This window comes from Drosophila melanogaster, chromosome 2R, assembly GCF_000001215.4.
Source record: "Drosophila melanogaster chromosome 2R".
Taxonomy (NCBI): domain Eukaryota; kingdom Metazoa; phylum Arthropoda; class Insecta; order Diptera; family Drosophilidae; genus Drosophila; species Drosophila melanogaster.
This window is the reverse complement of record NT_033778.4, coordinates 20538295-20554919: the sequence shown is the minus strand read 5'-3', so window position 1 is coordinate 20554919 and position 16625 is coordinate 20538295. Positions and strand designations below refer to the sequence as shown.

General features: G+C 41.8%; 8 protein-coding genes and 1 long non-coding RNA gene across 13 annotated transcripts, besides 1 other annotated feature; all 9 read left to right on the top strand.

The window, feature by feature from the left end:
- The first annotated feature begins 2829 nt into the window (after window positions 1-2829).
- Window positions 2830-4586, top strand: CG13430 (uncharacterized protein). Of its 2 annotated transcripts, NM_001032271.2 has the most exons (3): window positions 2830-3027; window positions 3095-3138; window positions 3198-4586. In NM_001032271.2, exon 3 carries the CDS (start codon window positions 3613-3615, stop codon window positions 4414-4416), a length of 804 nt encoding a protein of 267 aa, NP_001027442.1. In that variant the 5' UTR covers window positions 2830-3027; window positions 3095-3138; window positions 3198-3612; the 3' UTR covers window positions 4417-4586. The 2 variants fall into 2 exon arrangements, with proteins under 2 accessions (NP_001027442.1, NP_001027441.1); NM_001032270.2 differs by lacking the exons at window positions 2830-3027; window positions 3095-3138 and having other exon boundaries at window positions 3578-4586.
- BORCS7 (BLOC-1 related complex subunit 7) lies at window positions 2830-4586 on the top strand. Its single transcript, NM_166398.2, has 3 exons — window positions 2830-3027; window positions 3095-3138; window positions 3198-4586. Exons 1-3 carry the CDS (start codon window positions 2934-2936, stop codon window positions 3375-3377), a joined length of 318 nt encoding a protein of 105 aa, NP_725975.2. The 5' UTR covers window positions 2830-2933; the 3' UTR covers window positions 3378-4586.
- Window positions 4587-4802: 216 nt separating this feature from the next.
- Obp57d (Odorant-binding protein 57d) lies at window positions 4803-6552 on the top strand. The gene is made up of 5 exons (NM_166397.3): window positions 4803-4867; window positions 4932-5288; window positions 5359-5732; window positions 5795-5893; window positions 5960-6552. The coding sequence occupies exons 4-5, from the start codon at window positions 5822-5824 to the stop codon at window positions 6296-6298; spliced, it is 411 nt and encodes a 136-aa protein (NP_725973.1). The 5' UTR covers window positions 4803-4867; window positions 4932-5288; window positions 5359-5732; window positions 5795-5821; the 3' UTR covers window positions 6299-6552.
- Cpr57A (Cuticular protein 57A) lies at window positions 4803-6552 on the top strand. 2 transcript variants are annotated; one of them, NM_001144249.2, is made up of 5 exons: window positions 4803-4867; window positions 4932-5288; window positions 5359-5732; window positions 5795-5893; window positions 5960-6552. In NM_001144249.2, the coding sequence occupies exons 1-3, from the start codon at window positions 4853-4855 to the stop codon at window positions 5539-5541; spliced, it is 555 nt and encodes a 184-aa protein (NP_001137721.1). In that variant the 5' UTR covers window positions 4803-4852; the 3' UTR covers window positions 5542-5732; window positions 5795-5893; window positions 5960-6552. The 2 variants fall into 2 exon arrangements, with proteins under 2 accessions (NP_001137721.1, NP_611489.1); NM_137645.3 differs by lacking the exons at window positions 5795-5893; window positions 5960-6552 and having other exon boundaries at window positions 5359-5592.
- Window positions 6553-6628: 76 nt separating this feature from the next.
- Obp57e (Odorant-binding protein 57e) lies at window positions 6629-7104 on the top strand (the record flags this gene model as incomplete). The annotated part of the gene is made up of 2 exons (NM_137644.1): window positions 6629-6685; window positions 6751-7104. The coding sequence occupies 2 exons, from the start codon at window positions 6629-6631 to the stop codon at window positions 7102-7104; spliced, it is 411 nt and encodes a 136-aa protein (NP_611488.1).
- A 157-nt stretch (window positions 7105-7261) lies between these two features.
- On the top strand, window positions 7262-8325 carry CG30148 (uncharacterized protein). 2 transcript variants are annotated; one of them, NM_001299705.1, is made up of 1 exon: window positions 7262-8325. In NM_001299705.1, exon 1 carries the CDS (start codon window positions 7317-7319, stop codon window positions 7689-7691), a length of 375 nt encoding a protein of 124 aa, NP_001286634.1. In that variant the 5' UTR covers window positions 7262-7316; the 3' UTR covers window positions 7692-8325. The 2 variants fall into 2 exon arrangements, with proteins under 2 accessions (NP_001286634.1, NP_665889.1); NM_145882.2 differs by having other exon boundaries at window positions 7262-7879.
- A 5299-nt stretch (window positions 8326-13624) lies between these two features.
- On the top strand, window positions 13625-14225 carry lncRNA:CR44652 (long non-coding RNA:CR44652). The gene has a single exon (NR_124664.1). It is a non-coding gene; the product is annotated as a long non-coding RNA:CR44652 (long non-coding RNA).
- A 246-nt stretch (window positions 14226-14471) lies between these two features.
- On the top strand, window positions 14472-15408 carry CG13428 (uncharacterized protein). Of its 2 annotated transcripts, NM_137643.3 has the most exons (5): window positions 14472-14614; window positions 14670-14699; window positions 14881-14955; window positions 15107-15175; window positions 15244-15408. In NM_137643.3, exons 1-5 carry the CDS (start codon window positions 14519-14521, stop codon window positions 15316-15318), a joined length of 345 nt encoding a protein of 114 aa, NP_611487.1. In that variant the 5' UTR covers window positions 14472-14518; the 3' UTR covers window positions 15319-15408. The 2 variants fall into 2 exon arrangements, with proteins under 2 accessions (NP_611487.1, NP_001246443.1); NM_001259514.1 differs by lacking the exon at window positions 14881-14955.
- Window positions 15409-15603: 195 nt separating this feature from the next.
- Window positions 15604-16043, top strand: CG13427 (uncharacterized protein). The gene has a single exon (NM_137642.3). It carries the CDS (start codon window positions 15655-15657, stop codon window positions 15970-15972), a length of 318 nt encoding a protein of 105 aa, NP_611486.1. The 5' UTR covers window positions 15604-15654; the 3' UTR covers window positions 15973-16043.
- A 471-nt stretch (window positions 16044-16514) lies between these two features.
- Window positions 16515-16556: a mobile genetic element.
- The last annotated feature ends 69 nt before the right edge of the window (window positions 16557-16625 follow it).

The window sequence follows — 16625 nt, the reverse complement described above, 5'->3', positions numbered from 1 at the left end:
TTAGCTACATCTAACTGCTGCCTCGCTGCCACATCGATCATTGGGCTGCTCCGGACTAACATCTGTATCTGTATCTGAATCTGTATCTGGAACGGGCATCGGTGACACTCCCACGCCATTGACTCTCGGATATTCGTGTGGTTTCCGATTACGCCGAAGGTGATGTTGGAACTCCTTTTGCGGGCGAGCATTGAACTCCTTGGGAAACTGTATCCTGATTGATTCGTTGGGCTGTCTATTTGTTTGCCTCGAGGCTAATTTGTGTGAAGACCTATTAGAGCTGGTTATGGAAATATGATACCATGATTAGGTACTTAGAAACTATGTAGAACAGACCGCAGAGAGAAAGTATTAAGAAGGCATTCAATCAGGTGGTATAAATATGTATAATTTTTTATACATATTGCCTGTTAAGCAGCTTGTATTATTAAATGAAAACTACTTAAATTTTTCTATATTTTTGAACGTATTCGTTAATGCGGAAATTAAATGCAGATTGCATTATCCTGCCAAAAGACCGCCATAAATATCGGTGATGAATTTTGGGATCTCCACCCATCTTATGCTGTTAATTTCATTCATAAAACTGCCTCCGGCAAACCAAAAAACCAGCCTACGCCTTATAAACTGACAGATATAAATAATAATTAAGAAAAAAAAAAAAAAAACGGGAGAGAATGAACTGCATATTATTAATTTAATGTGCGCTCGTTTCGAATTCGGAGTCCGTGGATGGGAAGTGGGCTCCCAGTTTCCAATTCTTGGTGCACTTTTCTGGGAAACATGCTTGGGGAGGAGCTCGAGGAGTAAAAGGCGTCATTCCGTCATTCCGTGTGGTGTTTATGTTGCAGGCGAGCAGACAAGACTCATAAATTACAACCAATTATCAAATTAGATTTTTACAAAACATGCAGTTTAAATCATATAGGAGTGTTTCGCTTTTTTTACGACACAATCAAACAGATTCCGTTGGCTCTTCTCGGATTTCCCTGCCTGTTTTTTATTTGTATATTTTTTTTTTGGTTTTTATTTCTCGGATCAAATGGTGAATCAATTCGAATTCATGGGCTACTGATGGAGGCAATTAAAGGAAAAGCTGTGCAATTGGAAAAATTAGCAGACAATGCGAGCCCTGACAACTACGCGCAATTAATTTGGTGTAATTACTCAGGACTGAGTGACAGATCTGGAGACTGGATGCATCTGTATCTTTTGCCTTTATTTGTATCTCGAGTGTGCGGAGTGCGCTGTGTTGCCACCTCAACGCATCGATGGGATTCTCCTCGATCTTCAACAATTGCGGCGGCATTTTAACGAGCCAAATGGGCTGGCGAGAAGATTCCCTCCTCGAGTGGCGGAAAATTGCCCCCACATCCCCAACCCAGTGGAAAAGGGGTGCAGATCCACTAGTGACTCTACTAATTGACATCGGCAGTCTGGCCTGTGATATCAAACAGTTTCACGCACAAATTGAAACTGATAATTGTGTCGGACAGATTTATGGGCCTAAGTGATGAGCATATGTTTTAATTAATTTCCAAGAAGTTACTCCCAAGTTACTCCCAAGTATATGCTTGCTAAAATCTAAGATCAGTTTCCATAGCCAGGTAATGCCGCGATTTGACGTCCATGTGATACATGTGGCATATAGGATACATTTTGAAGGTAATTATGACAAATGTCTAACCCGAACATGAGCCCTCCTAATGCCACATAATAACACAAACATTCTATGTGACGATACCGAGGGGGGACACCCTCTTTCCAGTTTTGTTTTTTTTTTTTGTGGCCACATCTGCATGACATTTTTTTTTTGCTGTTGTCTTGTTTGGGGCTCGCGACATTTTCTCGAGACGCCGCCATACGAGGGAGATTAATGCGGTGAGGAAAATCATAAATTAATTAGAAGCGCTCTAGTCGAACCTGGAGTGAAATCGTTATCTTTTCGTGATGCCGATGGAGATGAAGATGCCTATTGCTGACATTTAGCGGCAATTTATTGTCATTAGGGGAGCTGGAGATGGTTGGTTCGAAATGAACTACAGGTGTTGGCACAGAATCGCTTAATTAGCCTTTATTATTAGCTACGATGTGGCAACTAAGTGGCCAAAATGTGGGAGAACGAACCAACGCAGGCGGAGCCCCAACTCCTACAACTTACTTCCTGTTTTGAAAGTTGGCGCCTAATGCCGACGTTTAGGGACAATTAGCGACACGCCTTTTGGCGCCAGCCAGCATGGAATTCTGAATAGTTTTTTTTTTTTTTGGGGGGGAAATCTACGTATAATCCGAATGAGAGCCAGGATGAACTGAGGGGTCAGGTTCAGTGCATTTCACACTGTCGACAGTGTGTCGCGACTTCAGCATCCTGGCGACGGGATCCTGGAATGCAGAGAGGCTCCAAGGATCATTCAGCAAGTGGGGAAGATTTCTTTCGAAGAATTGCCTATTAGAAAGAAAAATCATCCAATTGGCAACTTCGACAGAAATATGAACATAAAGTATTCCCTAAAATAAGGTAAATTGAATTTAAAAACAATTATATTGCAAAATTTAAAATATCGAAGTAAAGAATTCATTTTATTTCCAACAAATGAGATTTAGATTTAAATTAAGGGTACGTTTTCCAACTCGATGAATTGAATTTAGGAATTTTATTCCGAAAAGCAGCGTTTAATGTCTACAACATTGTTTGTAAACTCTACAAATTTCCTCCATGTGAGATGTCTCCATATTCCAGGGTTTCGGTCACCGCTAATAGTCTAGCAAGGGTTTCAACCCGTTGGCCAACGCAATGTTTTAACTCGTACCTTGTGGTACACTTGGTCACACTGCTGTTAATGGACACCCAATCTATCTCAGCTGTTTTACCTTGACTTTGTTTACATTTTTCGAGTTTATTAGCATTTAAACAAAGTTTAATCATAAATAAAATGGCCTCTGCGACCAGTTCAAGTGCTCGGCATTTATTCGACGAGTCTAAGAAGCGATTGTGTGTCCGCGTGGGTGAGAATGCAAATAATTTGGGTGAGTTAATACGAGTATATCCCAGCAAAATCGATATGAACTCTTTTTCTTTCGTGGCGTTCAATAGGTTCTGTGGCCCGACAAGTAGTCCGAGGTTCCAAGAGCAATGAGGTATGCTGAGACTTTAATCCCTTGAATAATAAATACTACTTTAGCAGTTTCGCCCACAGATTATGCACCAAACCCTGAAGAACTTCACCCAAGTGGACGTGGTCTCGGATTACAGCCACCAGAATCTGCAGAAGATGACGCTGATTCTGCAGCACGTGGGCTACCAGTACGATGTGATGCAGGACAGTGTCAACCACTTGGATTACCTCAAGGAGCAGGTGACGGCCATGGAAAGATGATTGGAAGAGCAAAAGCCTAGACACTAGCAGCACCCTTGACCTCCGCCATCTGTTTAATTTGTCCCAAGCCATCTATCCATAAATATCTATAAATCCCGAAAGATAGTCCGAGAAGGTCAGGGGCCACCAAAAGAGTTGGGTCCGCCGATAAGATAAGCCGTGTGTCTTGGAGTTCCCTTATAAAAGACCTGAACCACAGTGATTTCCATCACAGTCACGGGCAATCAAAGAGAAAATGACGAGCTTGGATTTCAGACTGGCAGTAGCTCTCTGGCTAATCTGTACGTCGGCTGCCCAGAACTCCACGGATGTCGAACAGGATGGCCGCATTGTCGGCGGCTGGGAGACGCACATCACCTTCTTTCCGCACCAAGTATCCCTGCAGTTGGGCACCCGGCATGCATGCGGTGGAACCATCATTTCGCCCAACATCATCTTGACTGCTGCTCACTGTGTGCTGGAGTACAGTAAACCGCAATATTACGTGATTCGAGCCGGATCTAGCGATTGGACGAAGGGCGGCAGCTATATTCGCGTCAAAAAGATCATTCCGCATCCTGAGTTCCATGACCCCACGAGGATGAACAATGACATTGCCATTGTTCAGCTGCAGCAACCCCTTGTCTATAGTCAGGATATACGACCCATAAGCTTGGCCACCAGTAAGGACATCATTATGCCGACCGCACAGCTTTTTGTAAGCGGCTGGGGCAGCACGTCGATCTCACAAATGCAGCCGGAAAAGCGTCTTCGCTACACCGTTGTCCATCTGAGAGATCAGAACCAGTGTGCCAGAAACTATTTCGGAGCTGGCACCGTGACCAACACCATGTTCTGCGCGGGAACTCAGGCGGGAGGAAGAGATAGCTGCCAGGGAGATTCGGGCGGTCCACTTGTCACATCTATAGATGGCCGTCTAAAGCTCTACGGCATTGTGTCCTGGGGATTTGGATGCGCAAACGCCATGTTTCCTGGAATTTACACAAAAGTTTCGGCCTATGACGACTGGATAGCGCAGACAATTGAGGAGCTGGTCTAGCCTAATTTTAAACTGTATTACAACATAGAAATAATGGTCAAAACCACTGCTAAGTTTAAGTTATAACGTAATCCCATATATACTAATACGAAATCTAATACTTAAGACTTTTCACCTCTGTAAATGAACCGTATTAAACGCTAATAACTTGCTAATTTCAAGTTCAGATGACTAACCAAAGGCATAGAATGTTATATATCGAAAAACAATTTGTTAATTCAACTTTAATGTCAAATTACCTTGTTTATGAATGCAAAATGTAAAAACAAGTTTCGGATTCGTGGATTAGCCGATCGTAGTGGCATATAAAATGCGCATCTCGGCACCTCGAATACCAGTTTTTGGCTCTTACGAACTGCGAATACCGAAGTGTTGTCCAAGTCACCGCCAGTTACCAATCGCAACTTGAGTAGAGAGGCAACACAATCCAGCAACCATGTTTATAGTTTTGGTAAGTGAGCGACTATATCAGATGTTACTCAACTACATATAACTCTTCCTGTCTGCATGTCAAGGTCGTTTGTTTGCTGGCAGTCGCTGCGGCCGATGTGTCCCATCTGGTCACCCCGGAACCGAAGGTTCCAGCAAGTCCGTATGTGTTCAGCTACCAAGCTGGCCGTGCTCCCGGCCATGTGGATCGCCAGCATACCGAGGTGTCCGATGGATCGGGTGTGATCCGCGGTGCTTTCTCCTATGTGGACCCAAAGAACCAGGTGCGCACCGTACAGTATGTGGCGGATGAGCATGGTTTCCATCCTCAGCTTAGCCACAAACTGGAGGACAGCGCCGCCGTCCAGGCAGCCAAGCAAAGGCACTTCGCGGCCTACAATCGGATTGCGCAAGAGCATGCCAACCACACGCCAGGCCAAGTTGTGAGTGTGCCGTGCACAGGTGTGGCTCCAAATTGTTTGTAATGATGCATTGTCTTCCACAACTTTGTAGGCACTAGCAAATGCCCCCCATGCCAGCGCCGCCGTTGCACATGCCACCCAGAAGCACCTGAGCGCCTTCGAGCGGATCGCTGCCGAGCACGCGGCCATTGGACGCCAACAGGAGGCACAGCGTCTGGCGCTGGCCGCTCAATCTGAGCATGGAGAGATCGAAGATGGACAGTACCATCCGTAGGTGATGGAGTTCGCTGAATGATGTGAAAATAAACGGGTAGCTTCCAGAAATATCAACAATTTCCGTTTATTTTGTGATCAGTTAAAGTGAGTGGGGGAAATAGTTTAGTTAATTATTTTGTATTATACAGTTTGTTATAATCAGATAGCATTCTATACTTTTAATGAATTTATTTCTTTTGTGTTAAAATGGTAAGTGATTTATTTCATCATGACAGTAAAATGCGATTCAATTTATGCGATTTGGTATTTAGTTTCCTATGATATCTTCAACTAGTTTGATGCCTGAAAAAATGTCTCTAAGACTTGTACCGCATCTGGCTTGTATTATTTTTATTTTGGAAATTCAATTTGTAAGTTCAACACTTTATTCTTGATGCAGTTGTTCGGAAAAACTTAACATAAGACTCCTCTTCTAGAGAATTGCCGATTCTAACGATCCGTGCCCCCATAATCAAGGAATAGACGAAGATATAGCCGAATCAATTCTAGGTGACTGGCCTGCAAATGTGGATTTGACTAGCGTGAAAAGGTCCCACAAGTGTTATGTGACCTGTATTTTGCAATATTACAATATTGTGACCGCTTCTGGTGAGATATTTCTGGACAAGTACTACGATACTGGAGTCATTGATGAATTGGCGGTGGCACCCAAAATCAATCGATGCCGATATGAGTTTAGAATGGAAACAGATTATTGTAGCCGAATTTTTGCTATATTCAATTGTTTAAGGCAAGAAATATTAACAAAGTCATAAAAGCCGTTGTAAAGAATAAGATTGTTTTTTTTTATTTTGGATGCATATTAATAACTAATATTAGGGTACGATATTCTAGTATCGGGTATATAACAAAGAAAAGAATCCATAAAATAACTATACATGCGATTGCCACCCGCATCTCCACGTATATTCAATTGTTTATATTATTAATTAATAAGTCAGTTATCAAATTAAAAAGAGGTAATTTAAATCGTTGAATGTGTGTGCAATTAAAAATGTGATTATCCATTATATTGAAATTTAATTGCTCGTATTGGGTTTGTTATAAGTACATGATACGATGGATTCCCTAGGAATATAGCAAGTATGTTGGACCAACTTACACTGTGTTTGTTGCTAAATTTTCTGTGCGCAAATGTTCTCGTAAGCTTTATTTATATATTTATAAAGTTCTCATATAACATGCATGTATCTATCTCGTTGTAAAGGCTAACACTTCAGTATTTAATCCGTGTGTTTCGCAAAATGAGTTATCCGAATATGAAGCCCACCAAGTGATGGAGAATTGGCCAGTTCCGCCCATCGATCGGGCTTACAAATGCTTTCTAACATGCGTCCTCTTGGATTTGGGTCTGATTGATGAACGGGGTAATGTGCAGATCGATAAGTACATGAAATCCGGAGTGGTGGACTGGCAATGGGTGGCAATAGAGTTGGTAACATGTCGCATAGAATTCAGCGACGAAAGGGATCTGTGCGAGCTATCATATGGAATCTTCAACTGCTTCAAGGATGTGAAGCTTGCGGCCGAGAAGTATGTTTCAATTAGTAATGCAAAGTAGATTCAATAAAATGAAAAGTATTTCATTGTATAAAAAAAAAAAAATGATTAATATGTATACTGAGCAAATATTTATATGGGTGATTTATATTTATAATTTTACGACTGCTGCGAGCTTTCAATCATTTGATAAGCGTTTGAAGGCAGGTCCGCTCATCGAGTTTAGTTCTGTTCGGAGGTCCGATACCGCAACACGTTCCATTTCGATTCGTGATGCCTACACTTCCGCTGTGCCTGCTGCTCCTGGTGTTGGCGATTGCCTTTGGCCACGCCTACGAGGCACCTGAGGCTCAGGTGCGCGTGTTCTATCCCCGGGGATTCGAGGTCTCCATTCCGGATGCGGAGGGTATTTCACTGTTTGCCTTCCATGGCAAGCTAAACGAGGAGTTCGACGGCCTGGAGGCGGGACAATGGTCCAGGGATATTCCGAAAGCCAAGCGGGGACGTTGGACATTCCGAGATCACAAGACAAAGCTCAACCATGGAGATACCCTGTACTTTTGGACCTACGTCATTTACAACGGGCTGGGCTATAGACAGGATGAAGGTGCTCATGTGGTCACCAGTTACGACAATCCACATAAATAGGGTCATCTTTCAAGCAATTATGGGATCGTAGCCGAGCTTAAAGCTCGTCTTGAACCATTGTTTATGGAGCGTACTTTCCATGCTAATCCGCTCTTTTGGCTCACAGCTAATCTTTTTGCTTGCTACACAAAGAACAATGCGTTCACAAATAATAATAATAATTCACCAAATTAAAGTGTTATCAAAACATATTTAATATTTCTGTTCATTAGTCTAGTTATCATCAACTTCAAGATAACATTTATCGCTTTAGTGTGCACTTTTTTAAAACGACCAAGTAAGATGTAATCAAGTCAATTGATATTTAAATCAAAGGAATGTTAATTCATATTTTATCCACTCTGCGCTTTTCATTGTGCCTGTGACGTATTTAATTATTTTCGTTAGTAAAAACACTTTTATCCCATGCAAATTTATGCACTTTTAAACGCTGTAATTAATCATAAATAAAATGCGAGGCCTTAATGGGCAAATGGAACGCCAGGGCACACAGCAATGCGATGGTCTGAAAATTGCGTAAAATGAAGCTCGCTCTCAAACCAACCGATATAATTTGCTTTATGCACTGTCCGCAATTTACGTCCTTCAATACGATGGTGGTCAAAATAATAGGTATAATCAGAATGACATATAAAACAAACTTAACTAAATAAATGGTATGTTTGGTCAAAAATAAGATGTGCCATCTAAGCAACGATAGATTCTGAAGAACTATAACGTTTATAACATTACCTCATCCTAAGACTTGCCACACAGAATATGTTATTCTAGATTCATAATTAATGCTACCTTGAATTTAATTTGAAGTGCACCACTAGTATTTCAACGGCAGCTGTAAGTACATCCATACGTACTTGCCACCCAAACACATACTTGCACTCACGCACGGCAGACGAGGGGGGGGGGGGTCGGCGGAAAGTTTCGAAGGATTCACAAGGCAAATTGATGAAGTTTTAGTTGCGGCAACTTCGCTACGTGATGTGTGCGTTACCAGACACAGATGCACTGTCCACGGACCACGCCCTACTCGCGCCACGCCTTCTTTTCGGGTCCCATACCTACGGTGTCTCCCCAATGTCGTACGGTATGGTATGGCATGGTTTGGGGGTCCTTTGTGCCCGTTCGTTAACTTTTTCTAGCTCCTGCTCCCGTCTCGTTGCGGTGGCTTTTTTGCAAAGCAACAACAAAGCAATAGCAAATGCAATTACAACGCAACGAGCACACATTTTTTGCACTCACTGTGCGCCGAGTTGAGAGTTTGGAGCCACGCTAAATTGGTCTGGCAAATGCTTTTTGAACACCCCGGCCACGCCCATCGCCCATCGCCTATACGCCCCTTTTTTTCCGCAGCCCCGGTACCTTTATAATTTTCTGTCTTCCTGAACATTGCGTAGCAGCCGTTAAACGCTCTATTGGCGCCTTGTTCTATGGTTTGCTTCCTTCTTTTTTTCGGTAGCTAAAATGGCAAAAACAAAAAAGAAAATGAATTTCGAGCTGGTAATTTACAGTAGCACAAAACTTTCAATGGACTTGTTTTAAAACTCTATTAAAAGGTTTTCGAAAGTGTCCAAGCTATACTGATTGAAAATAAATGAATATAATAAGCGGGATGTTATAGGCAATTTTTTGCACTTTGGTGAGTTCAAAAATTTGATTTTCTAAACAAGAAATGTCCATATCACAAATAGGCCGATCTTCAAACAATAATTTTTAATCATCAAATTTTGCAAAAATTTGACAAATTTTAAATGTTTAAATTTGGATGCCATTGATTGGATTTGGACCATAAAATCGATTGATTTTGTCAAAAATACCGGAAAATAGGGTTTACGACCACGGCGAGTGTTCATAACTTGGCCAAAATGCGTCAAACACCTAAAAGAATGACTTTATTTTGCAGCTAATGATCCAAACTAACGATCTGTATCCCAATCTGGATGAATTTAAAAAATCAAATTTTGGTCATTTTTCGCATTTTTTATAAGGGGTAACATCATCAAAATTTGCAAAAAATTGTCAAAATTTCAAATGTTCAAATGTTGATGCCATTTGATTAGGAATGTGATTGCGAGTTCAACAAGGTATAACATTCAAGATTTGGACCATAAAATCGATTGATTTTGTCAAAAATACCGGAAAATAGGGTTTACGACCACGGCGAGTGTTCATAACTTGGCCAAAATGCGTCAAAAACCTAAAAGAATGACTTTATTTTGCAGCTAATGATCCAAACTAACGATCTGTTTCCCAATCTGGACGAATTTAAAAAGTCAAATTTTGGTCATTTTTCGCATTTTTTATAAGGGGTAACATCATCAAAATTTGCAAAAAATTGTCAAAATTTCAAATGTTCAAATGTTGATGCCATTTGATTAGGAATGTGATTGCGAGTTCAACAAGGTATAACATTCAAGATTTGGACCATAAAATCGATTGATTTTGTCAAAAATACCGGAAAATAGGGTTTACGACCACGGCGAGTGTTCATAACTTGGCCAAAATTCGTCAAAAACCTAAAAGAATGACTTTATTTTGCAGCTAATGATCCAAACTAACGATCTGTATCCCAATCTGGAAGAATTTCAAAAATCAAATTTTGGTAATTTTTCGCATTTTTTATAAGGGGTAACATCATCAAAATTTGCAAAAAATGGTCAAAATTTCAAATGTTCAAATGTTGATGCCATTTGATTAGGAATGTGATTGCGAGTTCAACAAGGTATAACATTTAAGATTTTGACCATAAAATCGTCTTTTTTGGCCAATATTGTGATTTTTTGGGTGGGAAATCCGGATTTCGGATACCGGGAATGCCCAGTCATGGATGTCGTGCTTACCAGCACTTTGATTGCATATCGGCTATTGTTGGGGCTTATAAAAAGTTATCTTGGTATTTTAAACATCAATGTGATCATTGGCAGTGGAGTATGTCCAGTTGAAACCTAATGCTGAAAATGCTAAAATTTTTACTCACAAAGTACATAATTGCTTTAATCAATTCATTTGTTATGGCTGCTTTTGGCATTCCTTTTCGCATCGAAAGAGGTATGAATGAGGATCCATTATCATCGCAAGGTGCTCCTAAGGAAGCCAGTTACACACGTTTCCCCGCTTAATGCCCGACACGCCCCAGGCTTTGGGGCGTGCTAAGCTGTCTGTCCGCTCCGCTGGGTGCCAATACTCGTCCGCATGCATACATACATATGCATGTATTTCTTGCAGTGTTTGCTGGGGCATGGCAGTGTCATAACTATTCTTTGCCGCTGCTTTATTCCTTGCTCCGACAACGACAACGATGACGACTACGAGAAAGCAGTTTATCAATAATGCAAAACATCCCAGCTGGGAAGGGGTTGTGGGTGAATCGATGGCCAACTCCTGGGTCCCCATTTGGTTACCTTTCACTGGGAGAAAAGTGCATATTCTAAAATTAAAAAAAATAACCTTAAAATACAAATATTTTTCGTTACTAGTGCAGAAAATCAAATAGTATTTTATTTGAAAACACTTATAAATATGTATATACAAAGTAAATAGAAATAAGTGCCACTCGAAAAATAAAACACTGCTGAAATGGTTATACGCCATTTTTATCGTTTATGATGTATCACTTTATTGGGGCTAATAAATATCTATATTATATAGTCGACTCTAGGACAATTTCTCATCCAGTGTAGTTGTTGGCACTGGGATTGCCCAGCGAAGCGGCATAAGCTGCTTGGGCAACATCCCTAAAGCTCCTCGGCCTTCGATGCCATTCCGATGCAGAGTAGTCCCCAGTGACAGCGGCAATAGAGAACTGGAGGAGCTGGAAGAGAAACCAGGAGCAGGAGGCAAGGAGGCAAGGAGGCAAGGAGCTTGGAGCTTGATGGAGCTGGAGGAGCTGCACTCGCTCCCACTGTGCATGTTTGTCGATTTGACTACGATTGCGGAAACGTATACAGTTCGTTGATCATTATCCGGTTCGTGATGCCCTCGTTTGCCGGCGACGTGATGCAGCTTTCCGTAGTTGAACTGCCCCTATTGAAGTTATTACCCAGTCGGTTTGCTGCGCGAGGGCATGGGCATGGGCATGGGCACGGGCATCGGGATCTGGTTATTTGAATATGCATCGACAACTAAAACACATTTCACCGGCACTCCCGGCGCGCCTGGTTTATGTTTTGCATTAGCGCAATGCCTCCACTTGGGCCGGGCACTTTGTCAATTGGGGCAGTGGGGCATTAATTTCACTGGCTACTTATAGCGCATTAAATGGCGGCATACAGATCTATGGGCTCCTAATGGCGCGGCTGGTAATTGAATTTTTCATTCCGCTTAATGCCATTTAAGTGGCTAATAGTGAAAAGCTTTCGAACTTCTACATATTTTTTCGGCTCTATTTGTGTACATTTGAGGGAAATCGAATGTAATTTGCTGTGTTGAGCACACACGACACAATTAGGCCTATTTATCTTTAAAATATTATTATATTATTAATCCATATTCATAACACATTATCGTGATCTCTCGATATCCCTCGCTGACAATTACTGACAACTGGAAAATTAGTCACTGCAGTGAAATTTGGCAACATGGGCACTTCCTGTGTAGCATTTAGCTTCGGTTTGAAATCAATATTCGCAACTCAAAACGGGCGAGCATTTCAAATCGCGATGACAGCTGACAGCGAGGCGAAGAAGCTGCTGCTCAAAATCAAATTAGAGCAAATGCGAAGTACTTGAAGGAAATGCGCTGCAAGCACAGGAAACCGGAAGAGGGAAGAACAAGAGCAGCGCCAGAAGAAGTGGGTTGCAGGGGGAGGGGGTGTGGTGGGTGAGCAGAGGGGTCACCCGCAGGCGGAGGCAAAAGGTAAAATCAAATAACAAAACCTGATTGAATTGAAACTGAGGTAAGCTGCCGAGCGAACTGATTTATTGATTTTCAAGCAGAATTTTCAGCTTGGCTTTGCAAATTGAATAAAGTGAAATTTTAGGCGCCTCTATTTCTCCCTGCACTCAATATTGTTCAATATGTACATACATACATATAGTAGTATAGTTTTCCCTCGCTGTCACACACTTGTAACTTGAGTGCGACAAATCGCATTTACTTGGCTTGTTCTGCTTTAATAAATATATTGGTTTACAGCTAATTTTAAATTGTTTAAAATGAGCATTTTCACTTTGGGTACTTTTGAACATTTGAACATCAAGAATGGAAATAGTGTTTTTATGAACTTTTTGATCGCTTTCATATGCATTTTGTGAGATCTGGTTGCTTTAGGCGCATCAAACATTTTATTTACAGCAAATTTACGCATTTTGGACTTTCGAACGTGGCATTTTTTATGTTTTTCGTATTTTTGTCGTTTGTTGTTTGCGTTTGGCGTTGAGTAGCGGAAATAGTAAAAGTTTTCTAATGAGAAAAGTTTCCTCACAGACAAAGAGAGGAAGCGCCGGCGACAGAGACAGAAATATTTCGAGGGAGTGAGATGGCGGGCGTGCGAGAGGGAGAGAGCAAACAGAAGTGCTGCAGGAGAAACAGAGATGGAACGACATCCTTGTTCATGGTGTATTTAATCAGTCGCCTTGTCGCTGCTGTTTCTGTCTCCGTCTCACACTCAAAAAATATTTTACTAAATTTTGAAATTAGAAAAAAATTCCAACTATAGACCGGAAAATAATTTAAACTATTATATCATTCGAAATGTATAGGATTTTTCAAATATTTATGGTTACCTCTTAAAATCGGGTATTAAGCGACCAGTAAAAGTGTCATAACTTCCATTCCTGTTTTCTATGAGTGCACTCCTTTTTCTTCCTTCGAAGGATGTGCGAGTGTTCACATCAAAAACTAAACACGTCAAAGTAAGCAACGGAAATGAGAAAAAAGTGCGCTTATTTATTTTTATACTTTCTTTTCGACCCAACCCCCTCGCTTCCCCACCACCCCCTGTTGACAGTTTTTTGCGTTTTCGCCTGCACTTCTGTTTGACTTGACGAAGGAGCGAGCGAGAGGGAGGCGGAGTGGGACAAGGACAGCGAGATCCCAGCGGCGACATCAAAGCGCGTTATAATTCCGAATTATGCAAAGCTTAGCAAACGTGGACGCATTGTGGCGTTTACAAGCGGAAATAATGAAAAATAGCGCGAGACGCGGCATCATTTGTCGCCTTCGCGTGGGCGAAAATATGGGGGCGTGGCCAAGCGGAAGCGGCAGCAGATTGTTGCATAACGTTGTAACGGCAACAATACCGGAACACGGAGATTGCAGCTGTAAACCGAATTCGCTGTAACACCTTGACTACTTGGAATTTAAAGGCTGCACTGTGAAAAACATGCAACAGTTTCAGATGACAAATCCACCACAAAAACATTGATTTCAATTAATTGAAAGATACTTCAATTGAAGACACTTAAAACCATTGCTCAATTTTGAATTTAAAATTAATAAGTTATATTATTACATTTTATTTTGCAATATATTTTATATTTGCTCTCTGACTTCTCTCAGTCGAATAGAATTATTTGATCATGCTATCATTTGAAGTTTTCAACTCAAGCGGCAACTTTGTCTGTTTCGCGATGTATCTACAAGATGCATCTTGGCCAATAATTATTTAATACGCTATTAACGTGTTTTTGTCTATCGCCTGCCATGTATCGGCCACAACTTTACAAGATTCTGGATAGCGTTTTTAACAAGGCAATTAAATGCTGCACCCAGTGGATTTATGGGGTATATAAAGAAGTCGAACTTGGAGCAAACGTACAGCAAAAGCCAAACGAATTGTACGGGTCATTTTCAACCATTTTAGTGAGCCGTAAGAACGTGACAGCTCGGAAATGAAGCTACTCTGCGTTGTTTTGGTTATTTACGTTGTGGCTCTGACCCTCTTCGGAGTCGATGGACGTGGTGGGGGCACCACAAATGGAGTGGAGGTAGGATTCGGTGGTTTAGTGACCTATCAACGGGCTTAATCGTCTCTCCTTGCAGGAACCAAAGTTCGTCGGTTTGTTCAGGCGGGTGAGTACACAAAGAATGGGTCAAACTGAAGGCCAGTGATTGCTAAGACTATTGGCCCTACAAACGAAACTAAAGGCGCCAGAACAGATGAAGCAACTAGATGCCCAGGAGGCAGTGCACTGGCGGCGCATTCACAATTTAGCACTCCTAATGCAAAATTATGTTAAATGCCTACTTCTAGGCAAGGCGCCATGTCCCCGCAATGAAAACCGCCCTTCTTCACGGCAACGAACCGCCTCCACCTCCGAAATTCCGAGTAAGAACTTAGTAAAATGTAGAAAACTAGAACATTTATATAAGCAATTGTGTTGCGGCCGTATATCGAAGGGCCTTTCTGTTACTTTATTTTTAATTGGCAAATTAATATTGATATATATATTAATACATAATTTGCGAAATATTTCCAGTCCCGTCGTGATACATTGGAGGACAAGCTCGTGGCCAATGATGATCCTCCACCACCGCCGCAGTTCAGAGTAAGCACAGTCCGCTGTTCAAAATAAGTGGAGTGATCCTTAACCCATTACTATTCCTCCATCCTCAGCAACGTCGTCAGGCTCCACCTGGAATGCCACCACCGCCGGACGGCCTTCCACCACCACCCCAGTTCCTTCTCTAAAGTAATGTAAAGCATAAAGTTGGGCGTTTGTGCATGTATTTGGGAACCACATCGAAGCTAATAAAAGTAGTTTGAAGCATTCCAAAAATGACCACACCCGAATTTCCTTAAGCCATTAACCATAAACCATAGAGGGTAATTTTCTGGGAAATTCAACGGGCTAATCACCTTGTGCAGCTGCTCTCGGGATAATGGGCCATAATCCTGTGACAGGTAGAGAAGAAAACCTGTTCTACCTGCACCATCTATTGCTCCTATTTAAGGTGAGTCTGTGCTCTTCGGAAATCAGTTTACATTTGCCAACAGATCATACAACACGCACACACACCTTTCGAGATGAAGTTCGTGGCCATTCTTCTGCTGAGCAGCCTCACCATTGCGATGGTTTTGGCATTTCCTGATAACGACGATAAAAATGTTCTTGTGCCAGCTGATATGCAGCATGTTGCTCCACTGGCCGCAGCAGCAGATCCCCCGACGTCGGCAGACCAAGTCTCTAACAGCATACGCGGTCCACGCCATCTCCTGAGCAAATTGTTCCAGCCCAAGACCGTGGTGGTGCAGCCAGTGATTGTGGAGCAGGTGGCTCCAAGACAGTACCCCGGATACGCACAGCCCTATCCGTACTACAACCAGGGCCGACGCTACTGGTAGACCGTATTTTAAGCAGCTATTTGTAACCGAATTTAATAAAATAAAGACGCCTGGCCTTTAAGTCAAAGATTAATTTTGTTGTTCTTTATTTTGTGCGATGGCAAATTCCTTAGAGTAGCAAATCCCTTAAGTTGAAAACAGTCGCCGTTTTGCTGGCCGCGCCAACAACTCTTGTCGAGAACTCCCTAATGCCTAATTAGTCATGCCGGGCACGTAGGAGCGATTCCCGAAAAACTTAGTGAAGGTCGCGCCTCGGTGACGATGACAACAACTGCCACAAAGGACACAACGTTGCGGGATATTTAAATAATTTTATGCAAGCGATTGGCGGCTGGCACAAGAGTTCGCAGGAAACTCAAAAATGGGACACTTTAAACGAGAGTGTAGTCAATTGTTCACTACTTACTAAAACTATTTTCAACAAACAACAAAACTCAATCGTGCTGACTGTTTTTATACTCGTAGTTACACGTAGAGTAAAAGGGTAAAAGGGAAGAAGAAAGCGTTTTCGACCATATCAAGTATTCATGATCACGATCGATAGATCTTAGGTACTATAAAAGCTAGAAAGTTGAAATTAAGCAGCGCAAGTTTATTTCACGTTGCCACGCCCACAGTTCGGAAAAATACTTGAAATTTGTCATTGTTGTTGA